This window comes from Manis javanica, chromosome 1 (genome assembly GCF_040802235.1).
Source record: "Manis javanica isolate MJ-LG chromosome 1, MJ_LKY, whole genome shotgun sequence".
In the NCBI taxonomy this organism is placed as follows: Eukaryota; Metazoa; Chordata; class Mammalia; order Pholidota; family Manidae; genus Manis; species Manis javanica.
Window position 1 is genome coordinate 109,259,328 of NC_133156.1, and position 21,663 is coordinate 109,280,990.

General features: G+C 36.3%; 1 protein-coding gene across 1 annotated transcript in view; it reads right to left on the reverse strand.

Moving 5' to 3' along the window:
- Positions 1-1,616: 1,616 nt before the first annotated feature.
- Positions 1,617-21,663, reverse strand: part of DDX4 (DEAD-box helicase 4) — a 111,856-nt gene continuing 91,809 nt past the window's right edge. Inside the window, exons 17-20 of the mRNA XM_073233459.1 lie at positions 4,297-4,396; positions 3,246-3,516; positions 2,986-3,096; positions 1,617-2,294 (exon numbers count right to left, since the gene is read on the reverse strand). Coding sequence (XP_073089560.1) covers positions 2,208-2,294; positions 2,986-3,096; positions 3,246-3,516; positions 4,297-4,396 — 569 coding nt within the window. The 3' untranslated portion in view covers positions 1,617-2,207. The remainder of the gene's footprint in view (positions 2,295-2,985; positions 3,097-3,245; positions 3,517-4,296; positions 4,397-21,663) is intronic.

Genomic DNA, 21,663 nt, shown 5'->3' on the forward strand with positions numbered 1-21,663 from the left:
TGGCCCATTTAGCAAGCAATATTTACATAATGTAAACCCTACTACTGATTATCAATTTTAGAATTGATATAACTGGACTTTATGAAATAGAATGAAAATGTTAACTTTGTACAGAAGTTGCAATATAACCAGGGAGACTTTATAAAATAGAATGAAAATGTTAACTTTGTAGAAGTTGCAATATGAAAATCAGTAACAGAAGGAAGGAGAAAGGTGCCTTTATCATCTCACAAAACATACTTCCAACTAGATTACTTAGTTACAGAGCAACTAAAAGTGAGGTGAGTTAAATCCTTACCTATAGTACATAAAGTCAAAAGCAGTCTAAACTTGGTGAGACAAAAATAAAATACGTGATGGCAGCCAACAGAAACAGTTAAAGGCAGTTGAGTGTGGGATGTACAACAGAAATCATATGTGTATCTCTTACTTTGATGATTTTACAAATCATTCATATCTATACCTAGAAATGAGGTAAATGAACATAGGGACATTTATGGTTGGCTTGTAATGATAGGATTATGTATCATTACCTTTCCCTTTTTACATTTGATTCAGTAATGCTATTAAGATAATTTGACAAATCAAATTCAAAAATACTTTAAGAGCAATCAGGCCAGCTATAACCAAGCTGCTCTTTGAGGATATGAAGAAAAACAAAAAAAAAAAGACAGAAATGTCCAATGGAGGAGCATATAGACAAACACCTTCATTCAGCCTTTCCCAAAAATGAGTTTATGGAGATCAAGTTAAGTATTTCCCATATTTTTATTAGCTGAACTTCCCTTTTTGAATTGTCTGTCTGTTCTTTAAGCATTCACCTATTGCTATCCTACAAATACACATATAAAGAACTACACACTGATAGTCCATTGTAGTGACAGTGGTATTATTCCTCATCTGCTATTCACTTTTGATAAAAGCAACTAAATCCTTTTGTGATCAAATTTGTTCATTTCCTTCATGATTTCTGATCTTTAAGTTTAAAGTCAACTTAACATCAGATTTCAAAGGCTTAATATTTAATGTTTTTTATAGTTTTAAATTTTTATAATTCACACAGAATTTTGAATATAGCATGGGGTAGGTTATCTAACTAATCCTAACAACATCTTTTCATATGTGATGTTTCATTTATTAAGCAAATTCCTATAATAAGATATATGTTGGGGACATGTTGCTTTTGAATTTTTTTTTAAGTGAACACTGACATATATATAACACTGATCATTTTTTGTCTCCCCAAAATTTACACCTCACTTGTTTTATGTCTTAGTGTTTTGGTTCACTCATTTACTGACTTAAGAACTTCTCACATTCTAATAAATACGTTAAGTTGAAGATATGTAATGGTAAATGAAAAAAAGATTCTTCATTAATCTTAAAATATGACATATTATGGCAAAAGTGAGCAGCATTGTTTCTTATTGATAATAGCTTGAGTTTAAAGAATGATCTTCATTATTTAATATATGTATTAATGTACATTATACCATAATATTTATGTTTAGACTTTTTGTTCACTTCATTGGTCTCCCAACTCAACAAAATTTAAAATAATGAACTATGATATGTAACAAAGAATAATTAAAAGTGCTACTGGAAAACTTAAGGGGAAAAATGTTTCATCCTTTATTTTCAAGGAAAGTTTACATATTATAAAAACAGACATTTGTTATATCATTGAGTACAGAGCTCACATAGCAAACATTTAACCACTTTTATCACATATCGGATGATCTAGAATCAAAATTGTCTTAACAGGCTTGTGTCTTTCACTGCTTCATGAAAATCATGTTACCATATTTTAGTGACACACTGTAAGGTTTCCTTTTAAGTAAAAATGAGACCTAATAATTTTTAACCATGCTATTGCTTGTAATAGGATCCATAAACACTATACTAAGACTTAGCATTTAGACATGAAACATGTCTAAAACCTCTGAAGAATACACTAGAAATAAGCAAGACATCTATAATGCTTTAACCTTTCCAGGCAATACCATTTATATCAGTAACTGCAACACTGTAACTTTCAGCATTTCACATAACTAGTCAGGATATATATTTTTTTAAGGGTGGGAGTAAGAACAGAAGGACAAGAGATACAAGTGTCAGGTTTCACATTTCTGTTAAAAGCTCAAAAATCAAAACTATTGTCTTCTCTGCATCAAAACTGTACCACAAACTTGAAGGCTGTTTCAGCTTTAATCCCATGACTCATCATCTACTGGATCGGGAGCTTGTAAAGAAGAAAACCCTGTTGTGTAGAAAGCGCTCTTGCCCTTGTAATTCTTAAGAAAAAAAAGGAAGAAGGAAACATTTAATTTTATGACATCTCTAAAATTACAATGCCCAGAGAGCAGGGACTCAAGCTTTCTACCATGTTTTCCCCAAATATATATACATATATGTAAAACGTTCTTCTCACTAAATTCAATCCATCTGAAAAAAGGCCCATATAACCTTGGAGGTCTGAACTGTACACAAAATATTTCAAGAAAAAACTTTTTTAATCCAATAGTTTTGACAAGTAAAAAAACTTAAAAGCTCTACACTTCAGTGATTAAGCATAAATATTCAATGACTAATATGCCCATTATTTCTGTATAAAAGTGGTGATGCCTATAAACTGACACATAAGATCTGTAATTCATTATCTCAAGTCTTTTATCTTAATTAATAATATAGTCAGAATTCCAAAACTAAAGAATTCCTACAGAAAATTTGTAAGATCCCTAATCAGAATTTAAAATGCCAGCAAACCTAGGAAAAGAAGATATTTGAGCATAAATTTCAAAGTTAATTCCTCACCTTTAAGACCAAAAATATATAGTATACAGAATTTCAGAAATACTAAAGTAATCTTCTAGGTCTGAAAATAATGACTGAAATTATTGGATGTTTAGTTACTTCACATTATTAAGTACAACATTCACAAAGAGAAACTGTAAGCCAAGTTTTGAATTTTTCCCCTCAACTAACCTTTCTAGTATCAACTGATGCAAACACATTTCCTCTTGTACTACCACTGGAGCCAGGAACATGTGTACTAAAGGCAATTTCTTCCAACCATGCAGGAACATCTTGTTGAGCCTTAAAAAAAAATTGACTTCATATACCACATGCTTAATAAAATCTCAAAGATTGAACAGTTTTCTTTTCCTGAATATATGTATATATAAAATGTCTACTTTTAATGATAAGGAACACCATCACTTCAGTTTTAAAAATTTGGAACTTACATCTGACAATACTTTCACCAGAGGCTGTGCTAAATGGTTATCTGATTCAGGATCAAAAAAGGAAATAGCTCTGCCAATATTTCCACAACGACCAGTACGTCCAATTCGATGAACATATTCATCAATGGTAGAAGGAAGATCAAAATTGATAACATGTTGAACATTTTCAATATCCAGCCCTCTGGCTGCTACTGAGGTAGCAACAAGAACTGGGCACTTTCCACAGCGAAAATCCCCTAGAGCCTGCTCTCTTTCTCGCTGCTCCCGGTCACTAGAAAGAAAAGAAACCATGCATATGGACAGCAATTGAAAAAATTACTAAAGAGAACCATTAAAGTTCACATTAATTTCTTTTTAATAATAGTAAGAACAGCATCATTTCATATTAATGTCTATCTCTTATATGTCAGGTATTATATTAATTCCTTTCAATGTCAGGTATTAATTCCTTTCAAGCCATTTTATTTAATTCTCAGAACAATACTCTGAGAGTGGATTAATTATCTCCATACAGGTAATACAGACAGCCAAAATGCAAACTAATGTATGACAAACATCAAAGCTTACCTATTAATAATCTCTTTCTAGTCTTAACAAAAAAATATATACTTCATGATTAGAACGCTTCACAAATAGAGGCTTTTTTTAAAGTATTAATCTCAAACTTCTACCTGTTCACTGATTGTCTTAGATCCATTAGTAAAGTGTCAATAAAGTTGTGTTAATATGACATTTTTAAGCATGCCAATACAAAAATGTCAGGAAACAGAAAGATAAGATTGAGCAAAGGAAAAATTTAGATGTGAGGACAAGAGGGTGTTAAGTGAGATCTGCTGAGAAGGTATCACTCCTCATAATGAGTCTAAGAACTTGCCCCCATTCGTTCCCACCATTTAGTTCTTACAGAAACTTAAAATGAAGATGAAGAGCAAGTTTAGATCTTGAAAATTCTGAACCCTAATCCTAGGATTATGTCATATTAGTTATATATACTGATGCTTTTTAACAAATGACAAATAGAAGTCACCTCCCTACTAGGAAATCTACTTACCCATGAATACTTGTTGTTGGTATTTTCTCTTGACAAAGAAAAGTGGCAATAAAATCTGCTTTCTTCTTAGTTTCAACAAAAACCATGGTTCTTTCATCACCTACAAGACAATGAAACAATGATTAACACTCGAACTACAAAATCAGGAAATGGATAAAAAGGTGGGGTCCGCTCAGTAGGAAACAAGCTCATCTACCACTGTACTCCCAGCACTCTGACCCAGCCTGTTAGCTAATAGGAACTCAACTATTTCCTGAATGAATGAAAGATAAAAAGGCAAGGACTGTCCTCCTACTTTAGGGACAAAAAATTAACTTGCCCTTTATCTTCCCCATACAACATTAGAAAGAAGAGACTTAGGTAAGGATAAATGATATCTACCTGCCAGCTCTTAGTGATTCCAAATTCTTCTCAGGCCCTTTATTTCCCTCTCTATAAACAAATGCCTTTGTTTACCTCCCAAGATAAGCCAATCTTTCATGCTTTTTTTGCCCAAGGTAGTTATAATACTGACATTCAAACAGGGCTGATAAACCCTACAATATTCCATGTTCCAACATTATTTTTCATTTCAAAAACCCCTTTATCCCCAAAGGATCTCATATATAAAGAAAATGAAATAACTGGTCTTAAACATCAAAGAACATTTATTTGTTAGCTTAGTATTTAATTAACAGAAATTCAAGCATAAGTGAGAGATTTTTCTACACAAGAAATTTCCCTATAAAATGTTAGAGATAGCTACTATAAAGCCACAGTAATCAAGACAATGTGGTACAGGCACAAGAACAGACCCACAGACCAATAGAACACAACAGAGAGCCCAGATATAAACACAAGCATATATGGTCAATTAATATACGATAAAGGAGCCATGGATATACAATGGGGAAATGTATGGGAGAATATATTTGTAAATGAAATATCCAACAATGGGTTAACATCCGAAATATATAATGAACTCACATGCCTCAACACCCAAAAAAGCAAATACCCTATTAAAAAATGTATGCAGGATATGAACAGACACTTCTCCAAAGAAGAAATTCAGATGGCCAACAGGCATATGAAAAGATGCGCCACATCACTAATTAATCAGGGAAATGCAAATTAAAACCACAATGAGATGTCACCTCACACCAGTTAGGATGGCCAACATAGAAAAGACTAGGCGAAAGAAAGACATAGAAAACAACAAATGCTGGCGAGGATAGAGAAACAGGAACCCTCCTACACTGCTGTTAGGAATGTAAGCTAGTTAACTATTGTGGAAAGCAATATGGAGGTTCCTCAAAAAAACTAAAAATAGAAATACCATTTGACCAAGGAATTCCACTCCTAGGAATTTACCCAAAGCAAACAACTTCTCCAATTCAAAAAGATATATGCACCCCTATGTTTACCTCAGCACTATCTGCAATAGCCAAGATATGGAAGGAACTTAATCGTCCATAAGTAGATGAACGGATAAAGAAGAGGTGGTACATATACACAATGGAATATTATTCAGCCATAAGAAACAAATCCTACCATTTGCAACAACATGGATGGAGCTAGAGGGTATTATGCTCAGTGAAATAAGTCAGGCAGAGAAAGACAAGTACCAAAGGATTTCCCTCATTTATGGAGTATAACAGTGAAGCAAAACTGAAGGAACAAAATTGCAGCAGACTCACAGACTCCAAGAAGGGACTAGTGGTTACCAAAGGGGAGGGGTGGGGAAGGAGGGAGAAGGGGATTGTGGGGTATTATGATTGGTTCACATGGTGTGTGTGGGGTCACAGGGAAGACAGCGTAGCTCAGAGATGACAAATAGATACTCTGGCATCTTACTACACTGATGGACAGTGACTGCAATGGGGTATGGGGGGTGGGACTTGATAATAAGGGTGAATGTAATAACCACATTGCTTTTCTTGTGAAACCTTCATAAGAGTGTATATCAATGATACCTTAATAAATAAAATAAATACACAAATAAATAAATAAATAAATAAAATGTTGAGAGGGAAGATTGTAATTTATGTAACGAAGAGTGTATTACTGTTCGTAATCCCTCTCCCCCAAGTCTCTATCAGCTGACTTCATTTATTTAACAAATATTTAGTCAGTCACTATTCTAGGTGTTAGAAATTACAGCAATAAAACAAAGCCCCTGCTCTCATCCTGGGGAGACAAACAGGTATTATGCATTAAGTCTAAAAGGGGGGAAAAAACAACATGATAGAGGTCCCCAAGAAGGTTATTTAAATACAGCTTCTCTAATTAGATGACATATGAGACATGAATAAAACAAGAGTGAGCTATTCATTTATCTGAGGAAAGGGCAGAGGGAAGAACAAATATAAAGGCTCTGAGTCAGATGTGTGTTTGGTGTGCTCAAAGAACCCCAAAAGAGAACAAAACAAAAAAGAGGCTTTCATGTGGCCTCTACATTCCTGGCAGTACAAAGAATGCAGATTCTTTTACATTCTACAGCAAGTAAAAAGGCCATGAGGCAGAAGTGTGCCTGGTAAGTGTGAAGAATAGTTATGAGCAAAGTCTGGCTGGAGTAGGGTGAGCATGGGAGGGCTCTGAAGGCCAATGAAAGAACTTCATTACTTTGAGAAGCCACTGGGTTTTGAGCAAAGAAATGAAAAAGATCTGATCTTTTTTTTTTTTTATAACTGAACAGCTAATGGATTCTGAGTATATTTTGATGGTAGAACCAAGATGATTTTGCTAAGAGATCAGATGTGCAGTTAGAAAGAAATCAAGGATAACTTCATGATTTTGTGTCTGAGCTACTGGAGAAATGGAACTAACATTAACTGAGATAGGATTGCAAGAAAGAAAAGCTTAGAGGTGATATTTAATTAAGTCTCAGATATCTATTAGGAAACCAGTAAGAGAAATCAAAAGGACCTCTGATCCTACAGTAATGTGTTAAATTTTTGAGACATAGTCATTTATTAATGATTTTCTTTATCAAAAATTATCTTGCAACCTTTTGGAGCTCATTCAAAAAAGATTCCCAATGCCAAAATTGATCTGCTAGAATCAGATACATAACCCTATGAGCAGCTTAAGCCCTGATCTCATCTTGGTTCCCACTGTGAATCCAAGTGGCAATAAAAATTTAACTCTGCTGACTCTACTTTTTTCTTCTTTACTGATTTTGAATTTGTTGTAGTTTGGACAATTATTAGCAATAATTGAAAAGAAGTTTTATGATTTGTGGAGATCTCTGTAAATGGATTAATGAATTATAATTACCCATAAGAAATGATAGAGAATCCACTTTGTTAATCTTTGTCTATTAATCCATGGTGAGCTAAATCAATTAAGAATCTAAAAAGAATTCTAGCTTTGGTAGCTAGATTGTATTTGTTTATATTTCTGTGCTCAGTCTTGACTTGTGGCTGAAATGATAGAACTGAAGCTATAAACTATGTGTTTGTAATTCAGAGAGCTTTATCACTATGTATAATCATGATGTTAATAGCCTGTGAAAGTATTAACAACATAAGTTATAAAGTCTCTTAAAGCCCCTTAGAATAAAGTCTCTTAAATTAAAGGTCTCAAATTAATTCTGATTGGTTTATAGAAATAAAATAAATAATATAAAGAGATAAACAATCCTAAAATTCCCAGAAAATAAATTGGATTTCTAATACTTTAACTGTATTAAACTTAAAAAAATTTTTTTCTACAGTAAGTAAACCAGAAACATTTAATATTCCAAGTTCACATAACAAAAATCTTTGGTAAACACAAGACTAATTCAATAACTTTGGTTTTATAAAACACCCATGTCTTTTCTTGATGTAACAGTGCTAAGTATAATACATTTATTTTACTCAGGTATGTTTTTCTTAATCTATAGAGGTTTGCCACGCAAACTAATATTCTCCATAATGTTTAAGAATTTGAAAACATAAGTCTGTGTTCAACTAAACTGATTCATTATTCAACAGTATTTGTATTTTGCATAATGTCATCCTGATAATTTCCAAGGTCCTTAGATACCTTAAAACAGTAGACAATATTGAATATGTTACTAGATATAGGATAAAATTCTCAAACATTAATCATTAAACCTAAGATTATGTCCTTTTGCTTATTTTTCACAAGCAATATCTTTAAGTCATGTAAAAAATGTTCATTTTCCATGTTAACACTTAGACTTTTACATATCAACAAAGTGTGAAAAGATCTAGGTGCTATAGACAATAGTACAAAAAGTTCATGAGCTCTGGTAGTCAGCTACATTGCTCACATATGACATCTCTCAATTGTCCATTCCTACTTCCGCTTTCACTATGAAATAGAAGTTACTATGGTTAAAAGTTACAATTAACATGTGACTAACATAAGAGACTATATTAGGAGTAAGTGATATTGACAGAGAAATGTAAACTGTATATGCTTTGGTTTTTCAAGGATAAAAAGAATATATTACCCTAAAGTGATGGCTCTCAAAATTTTGGTCCGTGGCCCATTAAACTCTAAAAATTGACAATACTAAATACTTCCAAACTCATTCTGTGAGGCCAGGATCACTCTAATACCAAAACCAGACAAAGATACCACAAAAAGAGAAAATTACAGACCAATATCCCTGATGAACATAGATGCAAAAATACTCAAAAAAATATTAGCAAACCGAATTCAAAAATACATCAAAAAGATCATCCACCATGATCAACAAGGATCTATTCCAGGGATGCAAGGATGGTACAATATTTGAAAATCCATCACCATCATAAAACACATCAACAAAAAGGACAAAAATCACATGATCATCTCCATAGATGCTGAAAAAGCATTCGACAAAATTCAACATCCATTAATGATAAAAACTCTCAACAAAGTGGGTATACAGGGCAAGTACCTTAATATAATAAAGGCCTATGTGACAAACCCACAGCCAACATCATACTTAACAGCAAGCAGCTGAAAGCTTTTCCTTTAAGATCGGGAACAAGGATGCCCACTCTCCCCACTTTTATTCAACATAGTTCTGGAGATCCTAACCTCCAGAAATATGCCAGGCAGAAGAAGTCAAGTACCAAATAATTTCACTCATTTGCGGAGTGTAACAACAGAGGAAAAACTGAAGGAACAAAACAGCAGCAGACTTGGACTCCAAGAATGGACTAGCAGTACAAAAGAGCAGGCGTTGGGTATCGCGCCCGCTTCCCGTGGGTCGAGTCGACGCGATCACAGGAGACCTGGTTCGGTTTCAATCAGCTTTAATTTCTTCTCACAGGCGGTGTTACAGAAAGATTGCAGCTTGCACGCAGGCAAGTATGAGTTAGAGCTCTTTTAGTTTCTCTCTAGCTTATTCCTCTCGTCTCTGCAGGCTGGCTCGCTAGCTTCTGGTTCTGCTGGCTTCTCCCTCTGCTGGCTTCTCCCTCTGCTGGCTTCTCCCTCTGCTGGCTTCTCCCTCTGCTGGCCTCTCCCTCTGCTGGCCTCTCCCTCTGCTGGCCTCTCCCTCTGCTGGCTTCTCCCTCTGCTGGCCTCTCCCTCTGCTGGCTTCTCCCTCTGCCTACTACTAACTACCGCTATATATATATGTTTCCTAGACCAATCAAAGGGGAGAGCATGCGTGACCTTTAACTCTATTGGCGACAGGGCGGAAATCATGCAGTGTGCACGAGCACGGAACTACTTATAAGGTCTGGGAGGGGGATTCTCCTACTTGGCAGAGCGGATGCGTGGGATGTGCCATTACCGGATGTGAGCGCCATCTTAGAAGGGCTGGGGTCTGACCTCGGCCGCGGCTTGGACCTCTACAGTTGGGGAGGGTGTGGAGGGGACAGAGGGAGAAGGGATTAAGGGGTATTATGAATAGTACACAAGGTATGGGGGTTCACAGAGAAGACAGTGTAGCACAGAGAAAACAAGTAGTGACTCTGTGGCATCTTACTACACTGATGGACAATGACTTCAGTTGGGTATGGGGGGACTTGATATGGGTGAATGCAGTAACCACAATGTTTTTCATGTGAAACCTTCATAAGAGTGTATATCAATGATACCTTAATAAAAACAATTGACAGTCCCAAAGAGTTTCAATTATGTGAAAGATTTTCAGTTATGTATTGATACTTACCATAATAAAACTTAAAACCAAGAAAAATTTAAATACTTATTAGTATGTATCATATGTTAAAAAAGTAATTCCTAGTTTAATTATGAAAACGGTTTTACCTCAGAGACCCTTGCAGAGGACATTAGGGACCCTGGGGAAGACTTCTTTTTTCCTAAAGTGTCAGTCTGCTCCAGAATATTAAAAAAAACAAAGTACAGGACAAAATTGAAACTGAATTTTATTTGTGGTGAGTCTTAATACCCTTCCTAAAGTGTCAGTCTGCTCCAGAATATTAAAAAAACACAGTACAGGAAAAAATTGTAACTGAATTTTATTTGTGTTGATTTATAATACATGAGTCTTAAAAGAAGCTATGAAATGTATTAAAATGTTGGAGAAATTCAAATTGGATGGAACTACTTTTTGATGTACTATTAATGTCTTTACTCGAAAGGTTATTCTTTCTCTTCCTTGTAATCAAACTCCATAGCAGAATTTCTGTTGGCTTTATTATGACTTTGATTATTTTTTAAAAAGTGCCATATTTATGAAAGAGCTATGGATTTTTACAATCATGTTGCCTTGTACATTTATTTTTAATTTTTATTAAGGTATCATTGATATACAGTATTATGAAGGTTTCACATGAGCAACACTGTGGTTTCTACAACCCCCCTATTGTCAAGTAACCACCACATACCCCATTATAGTCACTGTCCATCAGCATAGTAAGATACTGTAGAGTCACTACTTGTCTTCTCTGTGCTATAATGCCTTCCCCATGCCCCCCCTTAATACCCTTCTTCCTCCCTTTCCACACACTCTCCACAACCCCTTTCCCATTGGTAACCACTAGTACAATCGTGGGTTCCGTGAGACTGCCACTGTTTTGTTCCTTCAGTTTTGCTCTGTTGTTACACTCCACAAATGAGTGAAGTCATTTGGTACCTGTCTTTGTCCACTTGCCTTATTTCACTGAGCATAATACCCTCTAGCTCCATCCATATTGTTGCAAATGGTAGGATTTGTTTTCATCTTGTGGCTGAATAATATTCTATTGTGTATATGTAGCATCTCCTCTTTATACATTCATCTACTGATGGAAACTTAGGTTGCTTGCATGCCTCGACTATTATAAATAGTGCAGCAATAAAATAGGGGTACACATGTCTTTCTGAATCTGTGTTCTTGTTTTCTTAGGGTAAATTCCTAGGATTGGAATTCCTGGATCAAATGGTATTTCTATTTTTAGTGTTTTGAGGAACCTCCATATTGCTTTCCACAATGGTTGAACTAATTTACATTCCCACCAGCAGTGTAGGAGGGTTCCCCTTTCTCCGCATCCTTGCCAGCATTTCTTGTTCCAAGTCTTTTCTATGTTGGCCATCCTAACTGGTGTGAGGTGATATCTCATTGTGGTTTTAATTTGCATTTCCCTGATAATTAGCAATGTGGAGCATCTTTTCACGTGCCCGTTGGCCATCTGAATTTCTTCTGCCCATTTTTTAATCGGATTGTTAGCTTTTTATTTGTTGAGGTGCTTGAGCTCTTTATATGTTTTGGATGTCAACCCATTATTGGATATGTCACTTATGAATATATTCTCCCATACTGTAGAACACCTTTTTGTTCTACTGATGGTGTCCTTTGCTGCACAGAAGCTTTATATTTTGATATAATCCCACTTGTTCATTTTTGTTTGTTTCCCTTGCCTGAGGAAATATGTTCATGAAAAAATGCTCATATTTATATTCAAGAGAGTTTTGCCTATGTTTTCTTCTAAGAGTTTCATGGTTTCCTGAATTATATTCAGGTCGTTGAACCATTTCAAGTTTACTTTTGGTTATAGAGTTATACAGTAATCCAATTTCATTCTCTCACATGTAGCTGCCCAGTTTTGCCAACACCAGTTGTTGAAGAGGCTGTCATTACCCCATTATATATCCATGGCTCCTCTATCATATATTAATTGACCATATATGCTTGAGTTTATATCTGGGCTTTCTATTCTGTTACATTGATCTATGGGTCTGTTCTTGTGCCAGTACCAAATTGTCTTGATTACTGTGGCTTTTTAGTAGAGCTTGAAGTTGGGGAGTGTAATCCCCCTGGCTTTATTCTTCCTTCTAAGGATTGCTTTGGCTATTCAGGATCTTTTGTTGGTTCCATATGAATTTCAAAAGTATTTATTCTAGTTCGTTAAAGAATGCTGTTGGCATTTTGATAGGGATTGCATTAAATCCTAAATTGCTTTAGGCAGGATGGCCATTTTGACAATATTAATTCTTCTACCCATGAGCATGGGATGTATTTCCATTTATTAGTGTCCTCTTTAATTTCTCTCGAGTGTCTTGTAGTTTTCAGGGTATAAATCTTTCACTTCCTTGGTTAGGTTTATTCCTAGATATTTTATTCTTTTCCTGATTTCTCTTTCTGCTAGTTCATTGTTAGTGTGTAGGAATGCAACAGATTTCTGTGTATTAGCTTTGCATCCTGCAACTTTGCTGAATTCAGGTATTAGATCTAGTAGTTTTGGAGTGGATTCTTTAGGGTTTTTTTATATACAGTATCATATCATCTGCAAACAGTGGTAGTTTAACTTGTTCCTTGCCAATCTGGATGTCTTTTATTTCTTTGTGTTGTCTGATTGCTGTGGCTATAACCTCCAGTACTATGTCAAATAAAATTTGGGAGAGTGGGCATCCTTGTCTTGTTCCATCTTAGAGGAAAAGCTTTCAGTGTTTCATTGTTAAGTATGACATTGGCTGTGGGTCTGTCATATATGGCCTATATTATGTTGAGGTACTTGCCCTGTATACCCATTTTGTTGAGAGTTTTTATCATGAATGGATGTTGAGTTTTGTCAAATGATTTTTCAGCATCTATGGAGATGATCATGTGATTTTTGTCCTTTTTGTCGATGTAGTGGAAGATGTTGATGGATTTTTGAATATTGTACCATCCATTCTTGCATCACTGGAATAGATCCTCATTGATTATGGTGAATGATCTTTTTGATGTATTTTTTAATTTGATTTGCTAATATTTTGTTGAGTATTTTTGCATCTATGTTCATCAGGGATATTGGCCTGTAATTTTCTTTTTTTGTGGTGTCTCTCTGGTTTTGCTGTTAGAGTGATCCTGGCCTCATTGGATGAGTTTGGAAGTATTCCCTCCTCTTCTTTTTTTTGGAAAACTTTAAGGAGAATGGGTATTATGTCTTCTCTAAATGCTGATAAAATTCAGCAGTGAATCCATCTGGTCCAGGAGTTTTGTTCTTGGGTAGTTTTTTGATTACTGATTTGATTTCATTGCTGATAATTGCTCTGTTTAAATTTTCTGTTTCTTCTTGGGTCAGTCTTGGAAGGTTTTATTTTACTAGAAAGTTGTCCATTTCTTTTAGGTCATCCAGTTTGTTAGCATTTGGATTTTCACAGTATTCTCTAATAATTCTTTGTATTTCTGTGGTGTCCATTGTGATTTTTCATTTTTCAATTTTGATGGTGTTCATGTGTGTAGATTCTCTTTTTTCTTAATAAGTCTGGCTAGGGGTTTATCTATTTTGTTTATTTTCTCAAAGAACCAGCTCCTGCTTTCATCAGTTCTTTCTGTTGTTTTATTCTTCTCTATTTTATTTATTTCTGCTCTAATCTTTATTATGTCCATCCTTCTACTGACTTTGGGCCTCATTTGTTCTTCTTTTTCTGGTTTTGTTAATTGTGAGTTTAGACTGTTCACTTGGGATTGTTCTTCTTTCCTGAGGTAGGCCTGGATTGCTATATACTTCCCTCTTAGAACTACCTTTGCTACATCTCACAGAAGTTGGGGCATTGTGCTGTTGTTTTCATTTGTCTCCATATATTGCTTAATCTGTTTTAATTTGGTCATAATCCATTGATTATTTAGGAGCATGTTGTTAAGCCTCCATGTGTTTGTGAGCCTTTTTGTTTTCTTTGTACAATTTATTTCTACTTTTATACCCTTGTGATCTGAGAAGGTGGTTGGTACAATTTCAATCATTTTTAATTTACTGAGGCTCTTTTGTGGCCTAGTATGTATGTGGTCTATTTTGGAAAATATTCCATGTGCACTTGAAAAGAATGTGTATCCTATTGCTTTTGGGTGGAGAGTTCTGAGATGTCTGTTAGGTCCATCTGTTCTAATGTGTTGTTCAATGCCTCTGTCTCCTCATTTTCTGTGTGGTTATCTGTCCTTTGGAGTGAGTGGAGTGTTGAAGTCTCCTAGAATGAATGCATTGCATTCTATTTCCCCTTTTAATTCTGTTAGTATTTGCTTCACATATGTAGGTGCTCCTGTGTTGGATGCATAAATATTTATAATGGTTATATCCTCTTGTTGGATTGACCCCTTTATCATTATGTAATATGCTTGTCTCTTGTGACTTACTTTGTTTTGAAGTCTATTTTGTCTGATACAAGTACTGCAACACCTGCTTTTTTCTCCCTATTATTTTCATGAAATATATTTTTTCGAATCCTTTACTTTTAGTCTGTGTATGACGGGTTTGAAGTGAGTCTCTTGTAAACAGCCTACAGATGGGTCTTGTTTTTTTATCTGTTCAGTGATTCTATGTCTTTTGATTGGTGCGTTCAGACCACTTACATTTAGGGTGGTTATCGACAGGTATGTACTTATTGCCATTGCAGGCTTTAAATTCGTGGTTACCAAAGGTTCAAGGGTAACTTCCTTATTATCTAAGAGTCTAACTTAACTCACTTACTATGCCATTACAAACACAATCTAAAGGTTCTTTTTTTCCCCCTCCATTCTTTATATATTAGGTATCATACTCTGTACTCTTTGTCTATCCCTTTTTATGACAGCTATTTAACCTAGGAACACGAGAAGCAGTCCCTTCAAAACACACTGTAGAGATGATTTGTGGGAAGTAAATTCTCTCAGATTTTACTTATCTGGAGATTGTCTAATCCCTCCTTCAAATTTAAATGACAATCTTGTTGGATAATGTATTTGGTTGGAGGCCCTTCTGCTTCATTGCATTAAATATATCATGCCACTCCCTTCAGGCCTGTAAGGTTTCTGCTGAGAAGTCTGATGAAAGCCTGATAGGTTTTCCTTTGTATGTGATATTATTTCACTCTCTGGCTGCTTTTAATAATCTGTCCTTATCCTTGATCTTTGCCATTTTAATTATTATGTCTTGCTGTTGTCTTCCTTGGGTCCCTTGTGTTGGGAGATCTGTGCACCTCTATGGCCTGAGAAACTATCTCCTTCCCCAGATTAGGGAATTTTTCAGAAATTACCTACTCAAAGACACTTTCTCTTTTTCTCTCTCTTCTTCTTCTGGTACCTCTATAATATGAATATTGTTCCGTTTGAATTGGTCACATAGTTCTCTCAGTATTCTTTCATTCTTAGAGATACTTTATTCTCTCTGTGCCTCAGCTTCTTTGTATTCTTGCTCTCTAATTCTATTTCATTTACCATCTCCTCCACTGTATCTAATCTGCTTTTAATACCCTCCATTGTGTTCTTCAGTGATTGGATCACCATCCTAAATTCATTCCTGAGATCTGGAATACTTTCTATACCTCCAACAGCATGTTAATGAATTTTATTTTGAAATATCTTTCAGGAGGATTCATAAGGTCAATTTCATTTGAATCTTTCTCAGGTGTATTCATAATTTCGCTTTGAACCAGGTTTCTTTAACGTGTCATAATTTGTCTGTGGTGCCCTCTACTGCCCAGAAGCTGTACTCTCTGGAGCTGATCAGCCTCTGGAGCAATGTCGGGGGTCGCAGGGGTGCGGTGTTGGTGCCTGGGGGGAGGAAAGAGCTGTTTCCTGCTTCCCGGCTGCTACGCCTGTCTCCACTGCCAGTACCAGTGGGTCGAACACACAGGTGTAAGCCTCTATGCTTTGTGTTGGTAGCTGCTGTAGGTGGGGCTTCCCTCTGGCTGACCTGACGCCAGGGCAGGCAGGGGTTGTCCGTTGGCAAGCCTGAGCCAGGTGCAGGTTAGCCAGAAGGAAGACACAGCAGGCTGCTTGTCATGGTGAGGGGCCTTGGAGCTGCGTAGCCAGCCAGGGGGATGGAGTGCTTGAAGATCATTTAAGCTCCCAACCTGCTGAGCAGAGTGCACCTGGACAATTATGTCTACCTGTCCTTTCTCCTGAGTAGTAAGCTCTGTGCAATCCTTGCCCCTTTAGCAGCCCTCTCACTTTCAGGAAGTCTCTCAGACTGCCCACCCAGAGCAGTCAGATATGAATCCCTGTTTTCCACAAGCAGCTGGAATCTCTGTCTCTCCAGGTATTCTGCCTTTCTTAGCTTTCCAACCCCACTAAATCAGCAGAGCACCATGCAATGTAGCTTCATGCTCCCAGAGCAGATCTCCAGGGCTAGGTGTTCATCAGTTCCAGGCCTCCACTCCCTCCCTGCTCTGTTTCTCTTCCTTCCACCGGTGAGCTGGGATGGGGTAAGGACTTGGGCCCCGCTGGGTTACAGCTTTGGTACGTTACCCTGTTCCATGAGGTCTGCTCTTTTCTCCAGGTGTATGCAGTCTGGTGCAGCTTTCTTTACTGTTCTCTTTCAGGATTAGTTGTATTAATTATATTTTTGTATTACATGTGGTTTTTGGAGGAGGTCTCTGTCTCACCACTCATGCCGCCACCTTTTTCACAAGGGTCCAAGTCTTGCTTTTTTATCTATTCTGTCACTCCATGTCTTTTGATTGGTGCATTCAGACAATTTACATTTAGGGTGATTATTGATAGATATGTACTTTTTGCCATTGCGGGCTGGATTTGTGGTTACCAAAGGTTCAAGGGCAGCTTATTTCTTATCTAAAGCCTAACTTAACTTGCTTATTACACTACTGTAAACACAGTCTGAAGATTTGTTTTTCCTTTATTTTTCTTTCTTCTCCACTCTTTATATGGTAGGTGTCATATTGTGTATCCGTTGACTGACTTTTTGGGTAGCTGATTTAATTTTGCATTTGGTTAGCAATTAATTGGTCTACTTCCTTTACTGTGGTCTTATTTTCTCTAGTGACAGCTATTTAGGCTTAGGAGCACATCTAGAGCAGTCCCTTTAAAATACACTGTAGAGATGATTTGTAAGAGGTAAATTCCCTCAACTTTTGCTTATCTGGGGATTGTTTAATCCCTCCTTAAAATTTAAATGATAATCTTGCTGGATACCGTATTCGTGGTTTGAGGTCCTTCTGTTTCATTGCATTCAATATATAATGCCACTCCCTTCTGGCCTGTAAGGTTTCTGCTGAGGAGTGTGACAATAGCCTGATGGGTTTTCCTTTGTATGTCATCTTATTTCACTCTCTGGCTGCTTTTAAAAGTCTGCCCTTATCCTTGATCTTTGCCATTTTAATTATTATATGTCTTGGTGTTGTCTTCCTTGGGTCCCTTGTGTTGGGAGATCTATTGCCTGAGAGACTATTTCCTTCCCCAGATTGGGGAAGTTTTCAGCAATTAGTTCTTCAAAGACACTTTCTATCCCTTTTTCTCTCTCTTCTTTAGATACCCCTATAATGCAAATATTGTCCTGTTTGGCTTGGTCACACAGTTCTCTTAATATTCTTTCATTCCTAGAGATCCTTTTTTCTCTCTCTTCCTCTGCTTCTTTGTATTCCTTTTCTCTAATTTCTATTCCATTTACCATCTCCTCTACCTCACCTAATCTGCTTTTAAATCCCTCCATTGTATGTTTCATTTAAGCTACTTTATTTTTCAATGTGTCTATCTCAGTCTTGAATTCATTCCTTAGATCTTGAATATTTTTCTGTAGCTCCATTAGCATGCTTATGACTTTTATTTTGAATTCTTTTTCAGGAAGATTAGTTATTTCAGTTTCACTGAGTCCTCTTTCTGGCGTTTAAGGGGGTTTGGATTGAACAAGGTTCTTCTGCCCTTTCATAATCCTTGAGCGATGGCGGGGGTCACAGGTAAGCAATGCCATTGACTACCCAAAGAAGAGAGCTCTTTGCTGCTTCCCAGCCACAAGGCCTGCCTCCGCTGTCAAGGTCAATGAGTCACATACAGGAACTAGCCTCTGTGTTAAGCCCTTAAGGTGCACAGGCAGGGCTGCCCTCCAGCCGGCCTGGCACAATGGTGGGGGCTGCAGGTTTGCACACAGGTGCTGGAAGGGAGGAAGGAGCGGCAGGCTGCTTATTGCGGTGGGTGTCCTTGGGGCTGCGTTGCCAGTCAGATGCATGGAGTGCCTGCAGCTCCTGAAAGTTCCCAACCTGCTGGGTTGAGTGTGCCAGGATGATTTTGTACACCTGTTCTTTCTCCTGAGCAGTAAGCTCTATGTAATCCTTGCCCCTTCAGCAGCCCTCTCACTGTTGGGAAGTCTTTCAAAGCTCCTGCCTTTCTTTTGTCCCAGAGCAGCTGGTTGTGGGAACCTGTTCTCCACATGCAGCTGGAATCTCAGTCTCTGACTTTACTTTTCAACCCTCTAATCCCCAGAGCACCATGCAATGTGTTTGTGCTCCCAGAGTAGATCTCCAGGGCTGGGTATTTAGCAGTTCTGGGCTTCTACTCCCTCCCCACTCTGTTTCTCTTCCTCCTGCCAGTGAACCTCAGTGAGGGAGTGGTCAGGTCTCACTGGGCTGCAGCTTTGTTACTTTATCCTTTTCTGTGAGATGTTCTCTTTTCCCAGATGTAGACTGGCTGGTGAAATATTATTTCTGGTTCCTCCTTTAGGATTAGTTGTTATTTGCTGTATTTTCATATTATATGTGGTTTGGGGAGGAGATTTCTGCCTCACTTCCCATGCTGCCATCTTTTTTCCAACTATCTACATTTATTTTTAAATGCTCTCTTGTCACTTCAGTTAAACTGGTAACCAACTATTGTTTCTCATTCACCAATGATCCTACACTAATCAAATGTTCCAACTCTGCCCTGACAAGCTCTTGGTTTTGCCCTTTTAAAATCAGGTCATACAGTTAAAAAAAGAAATCCATCTAAACTACCTTTGAGATTTCCCAGAGAACCCCAGGAAAATACAAAAGTTTTTTACTTCATTTTATAAAACAAAAGAGGGCCTTTTTAAAAATAATTAGGTTTAACATGTTACTTTTTAAGAATTGTGTGCTAAGAATTGTCAAATCAGGAGGGACATTAAGTTTTCCCTAGGTTCAAATGCATAGGTAAAATGTCAAAACATTTCAAAAATGTATACTTTACGGGAAGTCTCTGGAGGTGTGTCAATTCCCTTGCTGTACATGTTTTTTTACCTTCAGCAGAAACACTAATCAAAACATTTTTGAAATGATTCTACAGATTTTTTTCTATATTCACTAGAGGCCTAAAGGTACACTGCCTGATAAAACAATACAGCATTTCTGGTCATAATTTTATTTATTATCTAAAATATTTAAATACAACCATACTTCTTTCTTAATTTGAATCTAGCATCTTCTAGGAGAGTAGTTGTCAACTGGGGATACAAATGGCATTTTGTAAATAGATTCAGTAACTATTCTATACTTACTGAATTTCTTTGATAATCTTGGTATAAAAAATTAGGTCTACTCATTTTCATAAATCAGATACAGCATTCACATACTTCTTTGAAAACAGTCTTAATCATCATCATTAGAGACATGAAATTTTTTTGCCGTGGCTTTATTACCTTTATTTTACATGCCATAGAAACAACCAAATTACCTCATTGGTATCATTACTGTTATTAGATCTCCTATATTTAACAATTATCAGTAATTACCACAATCATTAAGTCTCTGTCAACTGCAGTTTTGTTTTCTTTTGATGCTTGCCCAAAGGCTGTAATATAATATAACCTACAGATCAGAGATTGTATCTTCAAGTAAAAAGAACAGATTCTGAGCCTTGTGAAAAAAAACTACCAGGTACTTCAAACCATTGACATTTCAGAAGAGTAAAGCCTTGGGTAGAAGGTTCTAAGTTGACATTGCTCTGACAATTTTCAGACCATATCACTGGACTGAGCAGGATTTCTAGGATTAGTACAAAAACAGATGGAATCGTGAACACAGTGCTAACAGATCCAATGAAATAGGAACTAATTATATTAAAAATATGGGAGACCTATAGGAGAAATTCACTCAAATTTCTAAGTATTGCAGATGAAATATGATTGATTTCTTAGACTTAGCTTCCTGCCCTTCAGATAGCAAATAGAGGTCTTTCAAAGTTCAATGTCAGATTTCTCATGAAAACTTCCAGAAACAACTTAATTTTGTGACTTGAGCATTGTTTAATACCATATGGCTCCAGGTTTGCAAACAAACTCAAGGAGGCCTATACTGGTAATTAACGGTCTTGCTAAATCTATACAAATAACCCCAAAAGCTAACCAGCTTCTTCTGTGACCAAGAATAATCTCTTAGATTATGATGATCATCAGGGGCTATAGGCTATCAGAAAAAATTCTGAAAGAATTTGAAATTAACAAAAAATATTACCATCTAGCACACTCTTCAGGGTTATCTGCACCTTTTAATGTCTTTTTTTTTATACCTCTAATGCAGCTGATAGCAATGCAAATGATTCTTACCAATAAAAATACAAATGAACTTTTCCCTTCAAATGTAATTGATTATTGCTTTGTGGATTTTGACCACTTTTGCATCTATTTGTAAATTAATTTGGTCCTTCCTGATACCCTCCACATATAATATATATGTGTTCTTTAATTCTTCTTTGACTTGGCGGTAACATTTTACAACTTCTCTTGATAATTAATGAATTCAATAAAGTCTTTGACTTTATTTGTTCAACTAAAATTAAAATTATGAAAAAGGTAGTTGGTTATACTACTATGAAATGAAACCTACACATTTTAAAGACAGGGGATAAGTAGGCAGATTAAAGTTAAAGAGCAGAAGAGATATACTGTTTGAAATTGATATGTAAAATTTGAGGATATAATAGGTGGATATTCCATGCAGAGTAAAAAAAAAAATATGTACACGAACAATGAACTCTAAATCTTTAAACGTTTAACAGTTTGAATAATACAGAAGCATGCCAACAGTATTCACAAGACTGACCTCAAAAGTTCCTCAAAGGCAAACCAGCACTTGTGAAAAACTTGCTTCATTAGGATTATTCTCAAAACAACTTTATTCCACAAGTTGACAAGTAGAAAATCTTAAAGTGATTCCACTAGAAATATGCTCTAAATTCAGCAAAACCATATATTACTTCTCTCTTTTGCAACTAGAGCTTCAGTTTATACTGGGCAAATTGCTTGAGCTCTGTATTTCAGTGTCCTCATTCATAAAATGATGGTAACAAAACTC